This window comes from Grammomys surdaster, unplaced genomic scaffold, assembly GCF_004785775.1.
Source record: "Grammomys surdaster isolate TR1022 unplaced genomic scaffold, NIH_TR_1.0 126131, whole genome shotgun sequence".
In the NCBI taxonomy this organism is placed as follows: domain Eukaryota; kingdom Metazoa; phylum Chordata; class Mammalia; order Rodentia; family Muridae; genus Grammomys; species Grammomys surdaster.
The window spans coordinates 3,656,456-3,671,904 of record NW_021620939.1 but is presented as its reverse complement, the minus strand read 5'-3'; the positions used below and the strand labels follow the sequence as shown (position 1 = coordinate 3,671,904).

Below are 15,449 nucleotides of genomic sequence, written 5' to 3'. Positions count from 1 at the left end.
AAAAAATGTTCTTAATTCTTTCTCATTTGTCTTTTTTACTTAACAGTTCTTTGGTTTTATTTCTTTTAATTTTTAATAGCCTAAAAACAGTTTTATATCCAGAACCATTGAACTACAGTGTGTTGGTATGTGATAAGGTTGAATTGTAAATAATATGCCGCAACTACAAATGATACTATAACCTTATGTGATTTATTATCAGCTAAGTTTAACACTTTTACAACCAGTATTTTGCAGTTTTGATTTTATTATTTTCCAAGTTCTTGCCTTGGCGTCTGGTCCGGAACTGGGGCAGCTGACCTTCCTTGGCCTGGTAGGAATCATTGACCCTCCTAGAACTGGTGTGAAAGAAGCTGTCACAACACTCATTGCCTCAGGAGTCTCCATCAAAATGATCACTGGAGACTCTCAGGAGACTGCAATTGCAATCGGTATAACTGCTTTCAGAAAATACCACCTTGTTTTGTAAACATTAGCTAGGAAATATGTTAATATGCAGTTGGGATTACAAAATAACAACTTACTCATTTTTGCTCAAACTTATAAAAGATTTTTTGTAAATTAAAGTTTAGTAAAAAAAAAAAAGAATATTGAAAACACATGATTAACTCAGGAAACCATTTGTGTATTTATTCACAGAAGGGTAGTTGACCTTTTTAACTTTATAATCCACTTGCTGACAGGTGTAAACACTAGCCCAGGGATGTAAAAGGAAAGATGAATTGAGGTCTTTCTTTTCAGTTTAAGTGTAACTTTCGAAGTAGACTTGAACATAAGTACTAAGATAAGAGGATAGCTTGCTCTATACGTCTTGTTACCCATCAGGGATGTGCTTGTGCTTTGAAAGTTAGTTTAGTTACCTTCAGAAATGAAAGGTGGAGAGAAGCGTAAGTGCCAATTTCTTGAAATCGGTAAAAATATAAACTTCACATTTCCAAGCTTTGTTAATTCTGATTTTATTAATTTGTCATAGGTTTGGGCTAAAGGTTTCGAACGTTGTTAAGAAGGGTCACAGATGTGGTGATAGGAGGGTGACTTCTCAATGTGCACTGTGATCTAAATGGAACTACATGATTGCGTGTAGCTAAATGTGCCACCAGCTTTTCTGGCTTCAGTTCCTTTGCTTATAGTACATTCTGATTGTCATTAGGATTGAGCTGCTGAGCAGAAATGGATTAGTCTAGTTTTAATTTTTAGGGTTTGCCAGCTTAGGGATAATTCTGTATTCTTAACTTTAAACAAAAACCACATACTCAAACAGAAAACTTGAGACCCTGCTATGAATTTCAGCCAGTTTTGTTTACCAGTTGTTTTCTCTTAGGATTCCTAGATACTTTTCACATGTGTAAAAAGAAGTAAACAAGATCATAGTAAATGAACGTAGCTTTACTAACTCTTCACGTGAAGAAATGCGGTTAATTATATATTTTTTTTGTCTCCTTTTACTTTAGCTAGTCGTCTTGGATTGTATTCTAAAACTTCACAGTCCGTGTCTGGAGAAGAAGTAGATACAATGGAGGTCCAGCATCTTTCACAGATAGTGCCAAAGGTAAGTCTGTATGAGTAAACACTAAGAGCCATATCCTAAGCACCAGGTATTGTTCTTGTCTCTGAGAAACTGGTTATTTGCAAAGGAGACATGCTCACCAAATTTGCTACTCCAGATTCTGAACTGAAATTTCTTGGAAATAAACCATATTGTTATTTATGATGCAATCATTAGAAAAATGCTGTAAAGTCATTACCTTTAGTAAGAACTACATTTCCTGTGAGGAAAGTATGGTGGTAATTGAGGGCTTATATGCATAAGTTAGAAGATGGAGAAAGAACAGTTAGTTGATACTATTTACACTTTAGTTCTGTTTTTGTTATTGCTTGAGTTTGTTCGTTACCTTTTAAGAAATTGAGGTGATGTTTTCAGACAGTAAAACATACTATTCTAGAGTGCAGCTCTGAGTTTGGAAGATTCAAGGTACCTTACATTGTCACAAATAAGATACAGAATAGTCTTTTCTTATCCCTCAGTTCTCTCATGACATCTTGTATTCAGCTTCTCTCCTAGGTCTAGAGCTTGGCAGCAGTGATTTATTTTTTTATTTCTGTAGTTTCATCCCTTACTCAATTCTGTAAGAATAAGACCCTATAGCATGAGACTTCTGAATTTGATTCTTGATCCTTTGATATGCAGTGCTTTGGAGATGTCACTTCACTGTGTTGCTATGTCTAAGTCCTCTACTCCTTCATGCCCTTAAACTGCTGGGCGGCGTTGGACTGTAGGGTGCACTGTATCACTTCAGTTCTAGGACAGTTGGCTCTTTTCAATGTTTTCTGATAGTGAATGAAACTGTGTATACTAGTTTCTTTGAAAGTCAGTTTTCCTTCTGTAAATACATGAGTGAAATGGAAACTTAAGGGTTCTTTGGAAAATTCATTGTGTTGGATGGTGTTTTGCTGAGGCAAATGTGTGAAGGAATGTTTCATTGACGTGGGCACAGGTGAAAGACTAAGGCAGACTCATTTCCCTGAAGCAGACCCAGGAGAAAAGATGTTCTGCTAAAGAAGCACGTGAAAGCATGTGATAAAGGATTCTTTGCTAACGACACATGTAGTGGTCCACCTTACATTGTGTAGTTTAGCTTCATTTCTAGGGACTTCATAGAGAGAACTGCACCAAAAAACTTCTGGTGTTGTGCTGCAGTTTCTTACCACTTCGTGAACTCTGGCTTATTGGATGCATGTGCTGAGACAAGACCCATGGAGGACACCTGATGTTTGAAGGGAGCATAAGTAAGCCCAATGGCCTGTCACACGGAGGCTGAGCTTAGCTTGCTTACATTGCTAAAAGCTTCTTGGTCTCCAGTCTTCTCTGATCTTTACTTCGCTGAGAGAGGCACAGCTGAGAACTTGTCCTGGCATTCCTGTTGGCCCTGGTCCCTTCTGCTGACTCGTGCTGAGGCTAAGGCCTGGCTGTCTCTGCTAGGTAGCTGCTAGCACTGCCACAGATTCATGTTTGCTTTCCCAACTCTACTGAACTGGACTCCTGGTGTATCCGTGATGTGTTTGTGAGTGGATCATGCTGCTGCTGCTGCCTACTAACCTGTGAACTAAACTGCTGATTTCCAGACAACACAGATGGGATAAAGCCCTTATCTAAACAGGCCTACTTTCCCTGCATCCTATTTTTCCACTACTTGTGGTGGGTTAGAAAGGAGGTTGAAGTGTTAAAGAACCATCATTAAATATAGGGTCTGAAAAAAATTAAAGTCACACCTGATTAATTTCTGGGTCATATGGCTGATGACTTCTTACCTACATAAAAAACTCCACATTGGGTGACAGGGAATGTTCCTGTTGTTTGTTAGTGAGACCACGTATTGAGTGGTCATTTCTCTCACTGCCTTCTCATGGCATTTAGGAAGACTTTATTGTGCTTTTCATTTGCACTTCCCTCAAAAACTTCTAATTATGAATACCTTTTCATGTACTTGTTTTCCATATTATGGTCTTTATTTACATGGTCCGAACATTTTTTAAAAATTACATTATTTTCTTATTTAATTCTGAGATTTTAAAACATCTGTGGTTCTTTTTAGCTCCCCCACCCCCCAGTGTAGCTACAGAGGTATTTAATTAGATAAGTCTGGTTTATCAGTGTTCACTCTTATGGATCATCCTTGTGATTTTATTTAAGAGGTCAGTCTAAACTAGGATTACAGAGGACTTTCTCTTAGAAGTTTATAGTTTTTGGGCTTTTTATTTTAGCCAATGATCACTTTGAATTGTAATTCTTGTATACACGGCGGAGGTGAGGATTTGTTTTGTTTTGCATAGTATTTTACTGCTCCAGTACCATCTGTTAAAAGGCTGCTTGTTTGTCACTGAGATGCTTTTTAATCTTTGATTCTAATGCTTTTGTAGCAAATTATTTTTCAGAAAAAAAAAAGACATTCCTGTTTTCTATCACAGTAATTTCTTTAAAGGCAGATTTCCTTACATGAAATTAGTTTTACTATCTGAGTATGCATCATGGAGACTTTAAAGAACCTGGTTTTTCTGCCGGGCGGTGGTGGCACACGCCTTTAATCCCAGCACTTGGGAGGCAGAGGCAGGCAGATTTCTGAGTTCGAGGCCAGCCTGGTCTACAGAGTGAGTTCCAGGACAGCCAGGGCTCCACAGAGAAACCCTGTCTCAAAAAAAAAAAAAAAAAAATAAAAAAGCCTGATTTTCATATACACAAGGCACATATGAAGTTGGTTTCAAAGGAGTTGGGCAGCATTATTTCTTCCATGTTGTTAATATTTGCGTGTGTGTGTATTGATATGTCCTGCAACATAAGTACTTATCTGGCATTTATTTGGCTAGTTGTTGTAGCTGTCTGTTGCCAGTAATAATAAATCTACTGCCTCTTCTATCTCACTTTATACTTAAAAGCTGCCTTTTCAGAATACAGGATTTTCTTAAATTATATCAACATCTTAATTTACATCTTTTTGTATATACGTTATGTATACATATATTATATATATCTTTATAATATTTTCTGATTAGGTAATTTTCTACAATAATGCTCATTGTAGAAAATTGAACAATAAGTTACAATTTATACTGTTGGTAATCTAATCCAGACACTCAGAAGTTATGTGCCCACATAGCACATTGACATGATAAGTTAACTCACTGTAATTTTATAATATGTATTTAACAGAAACATAGTTTGTACTTTTTATATTCACAAGCATAAGAGTCATTTTATGTAACTTGTGCATTTCTGAAATCATAAGTTACTACTAGAGAATATATGCCTTTAATGGCTATATTTTGTGTGGCTGTCTACTGTGCATGAATGTATGTTATGTGTGTTTATATAACCATTTTCTTATGTTTTAGCATGTATATTTTTACTATGAATAATATTTTAATGATAACAGAGCAACCAGTAATGCATATATTATATGTATCTTATTTATAGTCACTTTCTAGAGGATGACTATTTAGCACAAGTTTTGATTTTTCAGAATAAGTGAGGAAATAACACCTGTTCCAGGTCTGTTGTTCCCAGGGTTTTGACAAATGGGTATTTACTTTGCCCACCATTAGTTTTATGCAGACCTGTCCTGTTGCTTTATAATTCCCTTGCTGTTTCACTAAGTTGTTCTTTGCTTTAAGAATGTAATGGGCTTGAAATCATATTGTAAGTAGCCTTTCCAGCCTGGCTCTCTTGACTAAGTAATGCACATTTATTATTCCACCACATCCTTTCCTGGATTGATAGCTTGCTCACTGTGACTCGTGTTTGATGTATGACTGACACTTCTGAAGTGCATCTTGGTTTCTTCCATGTCTCAGAGCCTCTGAGAGTGGGATGACATTGGCCCTGGAGCTCATGGCTAGAACTTAAAAATGTAGTATCTGATATATAGGTCTGAACATAGTCTGTTGCTTTAAGAGCAAATGTGTGTGGTGATATGTACCACATGTAAAAGACCAAGTAATCATTGCCAATGTGGTTTGTGTTAGATTTGCTTGGTCTGAAAGTGGCTGCATCTGTTTTTGAGATGAAATCAGAAGCTTTGAAATGTTAAAATCTTATAAGTAATAGATATATTTATTTCATATCAGTAAATATGCTAGTATATAAAGGAGTTTATCTTCAGTCAGAAAGTACCAGGGTTTTTATTTTTGGTAACCTAGAATAGTTACAGAGAAGTGTCTTGCCAAGTTTGGATATAAATTCTGTGGAACAGAGGTACAGGGCAGAGCATTAGTCCTCACCATCAGTTTTTATTTGAATATGTTGTATATCCTATGGCCTTGCCAAATACTTCGATTGACGTTTCAGTAGAGCGCATGCTTCATGATTAATTTCTGAATACTTACATTTCTTCTACACATTCAGGTACAGGTATGTTTTGAATATGTATGTAGCTTAGTTTTTTTTTTTAAAGATACATTTAAATGTTACAGGGAGCACACCAGGCATGACTACTCACACACCATTTATAACTAGTGAAAAGTCTCTTCTGCCATCTGGGACTATACTCAGGCATTTGTGACTTAAGTGTAGCATCAAGTGTTTAGGGCAAGGGGATTTTAGAGGCAAAAACCATGTCCTGGTATCTTTCTTGGCAGCTGCAGGGGAAGATTTTGCAGAAGTAGGCAGTTCATCAGAAGCTAATCTGGGGCATCTTGATGTTGGGATCCTAGAATAGAGTTGGATAATTTTCCACGGGTTTCTCCATGAAGGGACCACATTTTAGTGAAACCCAAAATGGCTTTAGCCAGAGTACAAGATGGAAGAACCTGTACACTATCTAAATAGAGGTTGAACTTTATTCTTAATTGAAGAACAGTGTTCAAATACGTGTCATGTGATTCCTGGACCCATAATAAGACATTGGGCATAATCAGTAATAAATGCTGGAGTTCAACTGAATTTTCTCTCTAAGAAAATATTGTTCTCTTGGTTTCAGACTTTAAAAATTGGACACAGGAGTAGTGTGTATGACAGCACTGAGGTTCACTTAGTTTATTTATTGGCATACATCTCAAGAGCACTGAAGGTGCAGGGGAACTTTTGCCATCATGGATAGCATGACTTAAAAAGGATAGTGAAGATGAAGGAAAGGGAGGAGAGCTAAGACAGGAGGGCATGGGATGTGAGTTCTCACTTTTGCTTAAATGTCAGAAAAAAATTGATCAATGAGAGGGAAGAACTTTAAGAATTTTTGGGGTGGTAAATTCAATCAGGTGAGTCAGGAGTTTTATCAGTTCATCTATAGTAAGATATTAGAGTTGGTTCTGGACACAGATGGGCCGGGCAGGGCTTGGGGTGTTTTCTTTGGAGTAGGAAATAAAGTTATCTACTGAGAGCAAGACTGGAAGAGGGGTTGGACTGGAGGAGTGAGGGGAGAAATCTAACATGAAATAATCCTCCAGGACTGTAGAGAAGAGTGTGTTGTGTAGGTGTAAGAAACTCTATGGCTTTTAGGTACTGGAAAGATTGACTATGATGCCGAAATTCAGATGTTTGGGAAATGACAGGTTGGAAGATTTGGAACGTGAATGCTTACAAAGAGTGAGAAGTATAAACTCATGTGACATTTACAACTGTGATCTATGAAGGAGAATAGGGTTCTGTAAATCAGCTCCCCTTCTTCACTCCCCTGCTTGTATCGTGTTAGAGAGCGGTAAGGGCTGGCAGTGTTGTTTAGACAACTTCAGATAAAACAAGGCGAACCTTAAGGACACAGACACTGTTGTGGCTGGCATCGGAGCACAGTGAAGGGCTGCATAGATGATCATGAAAAGAGATTAATTCTGGTGGAGAAATTTGATCATTACGCAGCTTTGAATTACAGTTGAAGAGAGCTTGTGAATTATTTCAAATCAAGAAGGAGCACCTACATGACACTGTAAGATGACTGCCCAGCTGTTGGGAAACAGATGTTCTTCTCTGAGACAGACCAAGAGAAAAGCCTGTTGTACACTAGTTGTGAGAACACAGATAAGGAAAAAATTTCCCCCTTTTTTATTTCTGAAATACCCTAAGGATAAAGCTGTTTTCTATTCCTGGCCTTAAGGTTATGACACTTAGGTTGTTTTTTCTGTGGTTAACATACTCTTTTCTTTGGTAAAGGTTGAATCCCTGCATGAGGTGGATATTGGCACATATATGACATTGATTAATTTCAGTCTTTGAGCCAAATTAAGTTGCTAAAATATCATTCCTTAGAAATACTGTTATTTGTTAACACTGGGGATTTTTAATGTATTTGTGTTTTAACAGGTTGCAGTATTTTACAGAGCAAGCCCAAGACACAAGATGAAAATTATTAAGGTGGGTGTCTGAAAACCAAATTATCTTAAATTCACTATACAAAATGTTTTAACATTCCTTTTGTTCATTACAAAGAGTATTGATAGAATATCACAGTTCAAAGTATTGTGAGACAACTTACAATTCTGGAAGAGCTTGACAGAGAAACAGTTTAGTTGACATAGGAAGTCATAGAACAAAACTATAAAGTATTTCCAGTACAGCGTCTTAAAACAGAGTGTAGAAGTGTATTCTGGCAGAGATCCATCTCTAAAACATCCCAGTATGAATAGTCACAGTTAGGCACTGTGTAAACAAATGTAAGACAGGTGTTTTATAAGAGTGAACAGTGTGAAGAAGGCTTATTATTTCTGTGAGTTCCTTAACCAGCTGTGTTTTAGTGTATCATTAGGTAACTTTTCATTATGTGGAATGTGCCACAAATAAGTGAGCTGTGTGTTACACACCAACACCACTTACATGTCAGCAGGCTTTAGGTAGGCTTCAGTTTCAGCTTCTGTCTTGCATAATGCCTCATTGAGCGGGATGATGTTCTGTACCATTTAATTGATGTGTAAAACAACTTTAATTGTATCTTAACAGTTATAGCAGGTTTCATTATGGTAGCTAGTAGTTGTAGAGTTGAAAGCTTCTGAGTTTAGAGGTTGTTGACATTTTAGGGTGGGTTATTTGTAGCTAGGGGTGATAGGGCTCTCCTGGGTAAATTAGAATGTTTAGTTTCATCCTTAGATCCTACCCAGTAAATACCAGGGCCATCTTACAACCCAGAACAGTCAAAATACCCCCAAACATTGTTATTGTTCTCTGGAAAACAAAGTACCTCTAGTTATAAACCATTGTGTAGTTGACTGTCACATTGTATGCAGTTCTCTTGGATGGAAATGCTAGTAGCCATATTTTGTAAGCTTTATTTTATAAAGACTTTCATGTATTGAACTTTACTGAAAAATGAGGTTATATGTATTTTTAATCTTAATTTTATGAAAGATGGTTGACCTCTTTATCTGATTTTAAAAAAATCAGAATAATTCTCCCTGCTTTACTTCTCTTTTGTCTGCTTCTCTTTAGTCTCTACAGAAGAACGGGTCTGTTGTAGCCATGACAGGAGATGGGGTAAATGATGCAGTTGCTCTGAAGGCTGCAGACATTGGAGTTGCAATGGGCCAAACTGGCACAGATGTTTGCAAAGAGGCTGCAGATATGATCTTGGTGGATGATGATTTCCAAACTATAATGTAAGACATTTGCTTTTCTCTCCTTCATGCATCTTGCCTTCAAACAATTCAGCTTGAAAAGAATTGGCAGTATATGGCAGATTAAAACATTTTTTGGGGGGAGGCAATCTTATTTTATTTAGTTCAAGAGAAAAGTATTTGTGTAAATGGAACAGACAGAATAAATGACGAAATATTTAGGGAGTGCTGGCCAGTTGTCACATTTTTCTGGGCATAGAATGATGGTACAACAGTGACTCTTGCTCCAAAGTCTTTATTGTAGTTAAATTGAGGTTACAGGAGACATTATGTAGCATTAGAAGTTGAGTTCACACTCATGTTATTTTCTCATATTAGTAAGTTCTTGTTGCCCTCATTTCCTGATACAGCCTCTTAGCTCTGGATGCCTTTGCTACCCAAGAGTAATGCTGGTGGTGGAATCTGTGCTTCTTTCTCACTTCCATAACCCATGACTGACCTGAGCTTCACTCCTTGCGGTAATAAATTGTAAACACAAGTCCCGCCATGCTGTATTACTCACACATGGAACGCAAGACTTCACACTTGCCAACTTTTTGCAAGGAGAGAAGGATTTTTTCTCTCATTCTTGAAGTTCTCTACAAATCCGAGAAAATGTAGTTATTTTATGGCTGTACCTTTTCCTGGACTCAGCCAAGTGAATGCAAGAATTATCCAGTACATTTTTGTAAAGCACATTTTTGAATTCTTCACAGCATATTAATGTAATAGTTATATAGGACAATAACTAAGCCCCATAATTCTTATATAACTCATTGCCATTTAATTGTTGACATCTGTTAATTTAACCTATTGAGAAATAGGAGCTATGAAGGAGATAGAGTGTCATTGTTTCACTCTCAGAAATGTGGAATATTATTTTGTGTGGAGAGAGATAATACATGTTTTTTATGTTGAATATTTTAAAAGATCTATTTTTAATTACACATGTGAGTGTACATACTGGTTCCAAGTGCCTGTGGAGAGCAGAGTTGGCAGTTCCCCTCAAGCTGAATTTAAAGATGGTTGTGAGCCACTTGACATGGGTGCTGGGACTGGAACTCAGGTCTTCTGCAGGAGCAGTGTGCCTTCTGATTATGAGCCATCACTTCAGCCCTACCAGGGGCTTTTGTTTTTTAAGAGAATTTGAATATTGTATAATGAAAATAGTTTAAATAGAGCTCAATTCTCTGGTAAATTAAAATATTTCAATCTTAATCTTACCTAGCAATAGAATTATTTTTCTAAGTGCTAATTGTTATTTGATTGGAAACTTAGTTTCAAAGTGTATAGGCATATTTTATGTGATATTTTCTTATTTCTTTATTTTTAAATTTCAGGTCTGCAATAGAAGAGGGTAAAGGCATTTATAATAACATCAAAAATTTTGTTAGATTTCAACTGAGCACGTAAGTTTGCGAGAACTTTTACCCATGGGTCTTCTAGAGAAATTATTTGAAAAGTAAAATTATGTCCTGTATTCTTGAAAATTGCTTATTAGTAATTTTCTAAAAAGTAAAAGGCTATTAACATACTGTTTGGGTTATACTAGATATTACAAATCATGTAGGGATGATTTAAAATAAGACTCGGAAATGTATAAACAGTAGGTAGCTACTTTGCCATTCTATATAAGTGACTAGGACTTTGACATTTGAAGGAATCCTGCAAATAATTCTCACGATTACTGAGGGATACCTGCATAAACTTTGGGAATTTATTTAATTGCTCCTGAAATTAAAAGTAGATTGTCAAGTCTCAGCAATGTTTCTTGGTTATCTTTTTCTCAAAATAGGAGAGATTTTCTATAGCCAAAACATGATTAAATAGATTTGAAAGTGTTGTTTTATAGGTTTAAAATCTTTTATCTGGGCTTGGTGGCACATGTCTGTAATCTCAGTGTTCTAGAAGGCTGAGGTAGAAGACTTCCAGAGGCCCAGTCTGTATTACTTAGAGAGAGCCTCTGTCAGAATTGGAAGAGCTTAATTCCTTTTGCTGTTATTACCTAAGCATTAAAAACAACTTTTTTTGTTGTTAAAATACTTTCAGCTTGCTAATCAGGGTGACTTTCACTTTTGATCCCAACACCTGGGAGACTGAGTAGATTGTTGAGCCAACCCTGTCTACATTAGGGAGACTCTGGGCTGCTGCATTAGACTCACTTTCAAAAGACAAAAAACAAAACAAGAAAACATTGTTATCTTCTTAACAAAATATTCATATGACTGAAGTATTGGTCAGTTGAATTAATAGGATTACTTTAAAGTATGTAGAACATTATTTTTTTCTTTTGTGTGTGTATGTAGTGAGTGTGTTTGTGGATGTGCACATAGGTGTGTACACACATATGTGCTTGCATGCAGAGCTCAGGTGTCGACATTGGATGTTTTTCTTAGTCATCTCCTCCTACCTTAAGTCTTGATAACATGTCTTCACTGAACCTGGGGCTCACTCATTAGCCTAACTGGCTACCCAGTAAGAGCAGGGACCTTCCTGTCTCTACCGCCCCAACACTGGGATGACAGGTGTGCACCACTGCCCTAACTTTTCACTTGGTTTCCGAGAATCTAAACTTAGGTCCGCATGCTTCCTTCCTCAGCAAGTATTTCACCAACTGAGCTGGTTCCCAGCCCCAGTGACATGAGACTTAAGTGCTAGTAAATGTTTAAAATTTATTGTGCTAATTTTTAAATGACTCTTTTTCAACAGGAGTATAGCAGCATTAACTTTAATCTCATTGGCTACGTTAATGAACTTTCCTAACCCTCTCAATGCAATGCAGATTTTGTGGATCAATATTATAATGGATGGACCCCCAGCTCAGAGGTAAGTGTTTATTCACGAATTGAAAAGACAAGGCGGGTGTGAATAAGACATATGAAACCTTCCTCATGGTTTTCCAGCAACGTGCTTCTTAGACATTGTCATGTGTGTCTATCATTCTTTTTGGTTGTCTATTCATTCATTGTAGCTCTGGTCCTTTACACTATGTGAGGTGCCAGCTTTTGGATAAGAACAGAGGGAGAATAATGGCAGTTCTTGTGTTTAAGACACAAGCTGGGTTCTAAGAACTGGAAGTAATGGAGAAATTTCCTGCAGTCACTTTGAACACATTAATAATAAACTCAGTCATCACTAATGAATTGGTGTTGAACTAAGGGAAGAAATCAAAGGTGCCTCCCTTCCACTTCCCCCCTTTCCCTGCAGAGTTATTGTTATTTAACCAAGAGCGAGCCAACATTTAAATTGTCAGCTTCACTCTTCCTGTGTCTTCTGTTTTCTGTGATGTATGCCTGCCTGAAGGCTGTCTCATGTCTCTGTGTGCCTGTTTCTTGTGTGTCTGTCTCCAATAAAGGGCTCTTTTATTGAACAGCACAGAAAGCGTCACACATGGAAGGAATGAGGGATACTTTAGAGCTACAGCTTTACCTGGAATTAAGTCACTGACACAACTGACCCAGACAATAAACAAACACCACTTTCAGCACTTATGGATATCCATTTCATAAGGCCACTTTTAGTCTATTTGCTGTTTCCAGCAAATGATTATAATGAACCATGAATACATACATGAAAACACATATGTAATACACTGTGTCAGGGGTATGGAAAAGTATGAAACTTAAAGTTACAGCTGTGCATTAGCTTATGCTATAAAAGTTGATTACATGGGAAAATCCAAGGCAAGATTGATTGGTTTTGTTATGGAACACAGGTTACATATACTGAGTACATAGTAGGATTCCAGTTGTAAGTCACTGACTGAGGTCTAGCAAAAGTTCCAGTCTCTTAGTCTGTAAGAGGTGCGTTCATGAAGTTCAGTTTCATATCTGAGTTCTATTTACGAGCCTTGGTAAAATATGTGTTCAACGATTTCAGTGTCTCTTTTATTTTTCTTGTACTATGGTAGTTGAATGATATCTCTCATGGCCATCCCAGTAAATTTCCTTATCAAAGACATCTTTGTATTCTTGGTAGGTTATGGATTTTTAAAATCAATTTATATGTAAATGGAATTGGTTTGTTTTGAAAGTTGGCTAGCAAGTGCTTGCCTGTCTTATCTTGCCAGATGTGTTAAGTGTAAGCGGTTAGAGGTCGACGGGTCAGTAATCGTCCTTGCCCTCACTTCTTCTCCCTCTCCTGTCTTCTCTGTCCCCCTACTTCCTTCTTCCTGCTAGTTGGTACTAGAGACATAGGCCATCATGTCTAGCAGTGGTAATTTTCAAGTAACCATACGCAGTGATTTATGATTTACCATCTTGTTTTCAAAAGAAAACATTTAATTTCCTAGATAATTGATGTTAATTAGGTTTTAAGAGTAAGTGTAAAGAACATTTCTAAGTACTGTTTGTTCTCTTTGTTTTGCAGTCTTGGAGTGGAGCCAGTGGATAAAGATGTCATTCGAAAACCGCCTCGAAACTGGAAGGACAGCATTTTGACAAAAAACTTGATACTTAAAATACTTGTTTCATCAATAATCATTGTTTGTGGGACTTTGTTTGTCTTCTGGCGAGAGGTACAGTCATTGGATAAACTGCTGTGTTACTATGCATCTGTGTAGTTAGGTTCTTATTAATTTTGGTGTGTTGTGCAGATGATTGACAAGTGAAGAACCCTCTGAGTGAAGCAGAGGTGAAGAGACTATAACCTAAGGTCATTCAGTATTTAGTAAAGCATCATGTGCACGGAATTGGGGAGAATTAGAAAATCTAAGTCCTTGCATAGCAGTTCTCATGAGATTTTCTTTTTTTTTTTAACTTTCATGTAGACTATATTTGTTTACTAGGTTATCTGTAGAAAATTCAGATAGGTTTAACATTTAGAATGAAGCTATTTCATTTTAAAAGCATCCAGTGTTTATCCATTTTATTCAGCCACCAAGAACAAACAAACAAACAAGTCATTTTGTCTTTCTTCTTGGCAGCTTCGAGACAATGTGATAACACCCCGAGACACAACAATGACTTTCACTTGCTTTGTGTTTTTTGACATGTTCAATGCACTGAGTTCCAGATCTCAGGTATGCACAAATGGTCTTCCCTAATGCACCGCTTTGAGAAGATTAACCTTTCATAGGACGTAGACGGAAATTATGGATATTTTAGCTCTGATTTTGTAGCCACAGATTACAGTGCCATGTACTTTTCTATAAAGATGTGCCAGGGTCAACAATAAAGATGGGACATTTGATCTCATATGGTGTCCAATCTTCAATTATTAGCTGTATGATATATTTAGATTAGCATAGGACAAACTTCTTGGGGCTGTAAACATGATATTAGTCTCAGTTTAGAAAGCCTTTTGAAAGGACAGTGTGTTCCTTGTCACATCTGTCATGGTATCAAAGTTTAGGAGTCTCTTTTTTTTTTCTTTTCATGCTGTATATTAAGCTATGTTTGCATTTTCTTGTTAGAAAATAATGTGCTACCATCAGAACTAGGGGTACTTTCTGAGAGCATAGTGTCCTTGAAAACTAGTCTTGTTTGCATGGCCATTTAGTGCAGTTTTTAAGCACTTTGTGCACTACGGTTTCCCTTTGGCACCTAGAAGTCTTTTACCCTCTGAAGGCCTTTATGAGTCCTCAACTGTTAGCATTTTTCACATTTGAGCTTTCCAAGTACAGTTATCACCAGACTACTTTAGAAGCTAGTACTTGTGTTTCTTTTTTTATACACACATAATTATATGTATTTGTTGAGTAAGAGTTTTGGGTTGTATTACCTTAGTGAATGGTTAGAAAAGATTTCACAAAATATGAATGAGATGTAGTAATACTTTGGGGCACTGTCTTAGTTAATGTTCTATTTCTGTGACACTGTGACCAAGGCAACTCAGCATTTGGGGCTGTGAACAGTTTCAATCTTAGTCCATTATCATCCTGACAGAGAGTATGGTGGATAGCAGGCGTAATACTGGAGAGCTAGCTGAGGCTACATCCTAATCCACAGAGAGAGAGGGTGCAGGGCGGGAGGGAGAAGGGCTTGATAGAGAAAGGACCTACCCCCAGTTGAGGGATCCTTCCAACAGGCCACATCTCCTACTCCTCAAATAGTGCCACTCCAGAAGTGCTGACTAAGCATTCAAACAGATGAGCCCATGGGGCCATTCTTATTTAAACCACCACAGACACTAACACTTTCTTTTTATGGGCTCGTTGTTATAATTGATTCTTCTTAGGAAAGTGCCTTTTTTCTTTTGCTTTTTGAGATGGCTTCTCGGTATACCTTAAGCCAGCTTTGAACTTGAGATCCTCCCATACAGCTCCCTGAGAACTGAGGTCACAAGCATGCACCACTATGGTGTACTGAGCAACCTTTTCTTTCATCCTCTGTGTGTGTGTGTGTGTGTGTGTGTGTGTGTGTGTGTGTGTGTGTGTGTGT

The 15,449-nt window shown here is 37.3% G+C and overlaps 1 protein-coding gene across 6 annotated transcripts in view; it reads left to right on the top strand.

The window, feature by feature from the left end:
* Positions 1 to 15,449, top strand: part of Atp2c1 (ATPase secretory pathway Ca2+ transporting 1) — a 110,605-nt gene that overhangs the window by 89,973 nt on the left and 5,183 nt on the right. For all 6 annotated transcript variants that reach the window (XM_028756636.1, XM_028756632.1, XM_028756634.1 and 3 more), the window contains 8 exons: positions 261 to 431; positions 1,452 to 1,549; positions 7,787 to 7,837; positions 8,906 to 9,072; positions 10,410 to 10,478; positions 11,779 to 11,895; positions 13,438 to 13,585; positions 13,994 to 14,089. In XM_028756636.1, coding sequence (XP_028612469.1) covers positions 261 to 431; positions 1,452 to 1,549; positions 7,787 to 7,837; positions 8,906 to 9,072; positions 10,410 to 10,478; positions 11,779 to 11,895; positions 13,438 to 13,585; positions 13,994 to 14,089 — 917 coding nt within the window. The remainder of the gene's footprint in view (positions 1 to 260; positions 432 to 1,451; positions 1,550 to 7,786; positions 7,838 to 8,905; positions 9,073 to 10,409; positions 10,479 to 11,778; positions 11,896 to 13,437; positions 13,586 to 13,993; positions 14,090 to 15,449) is intronic.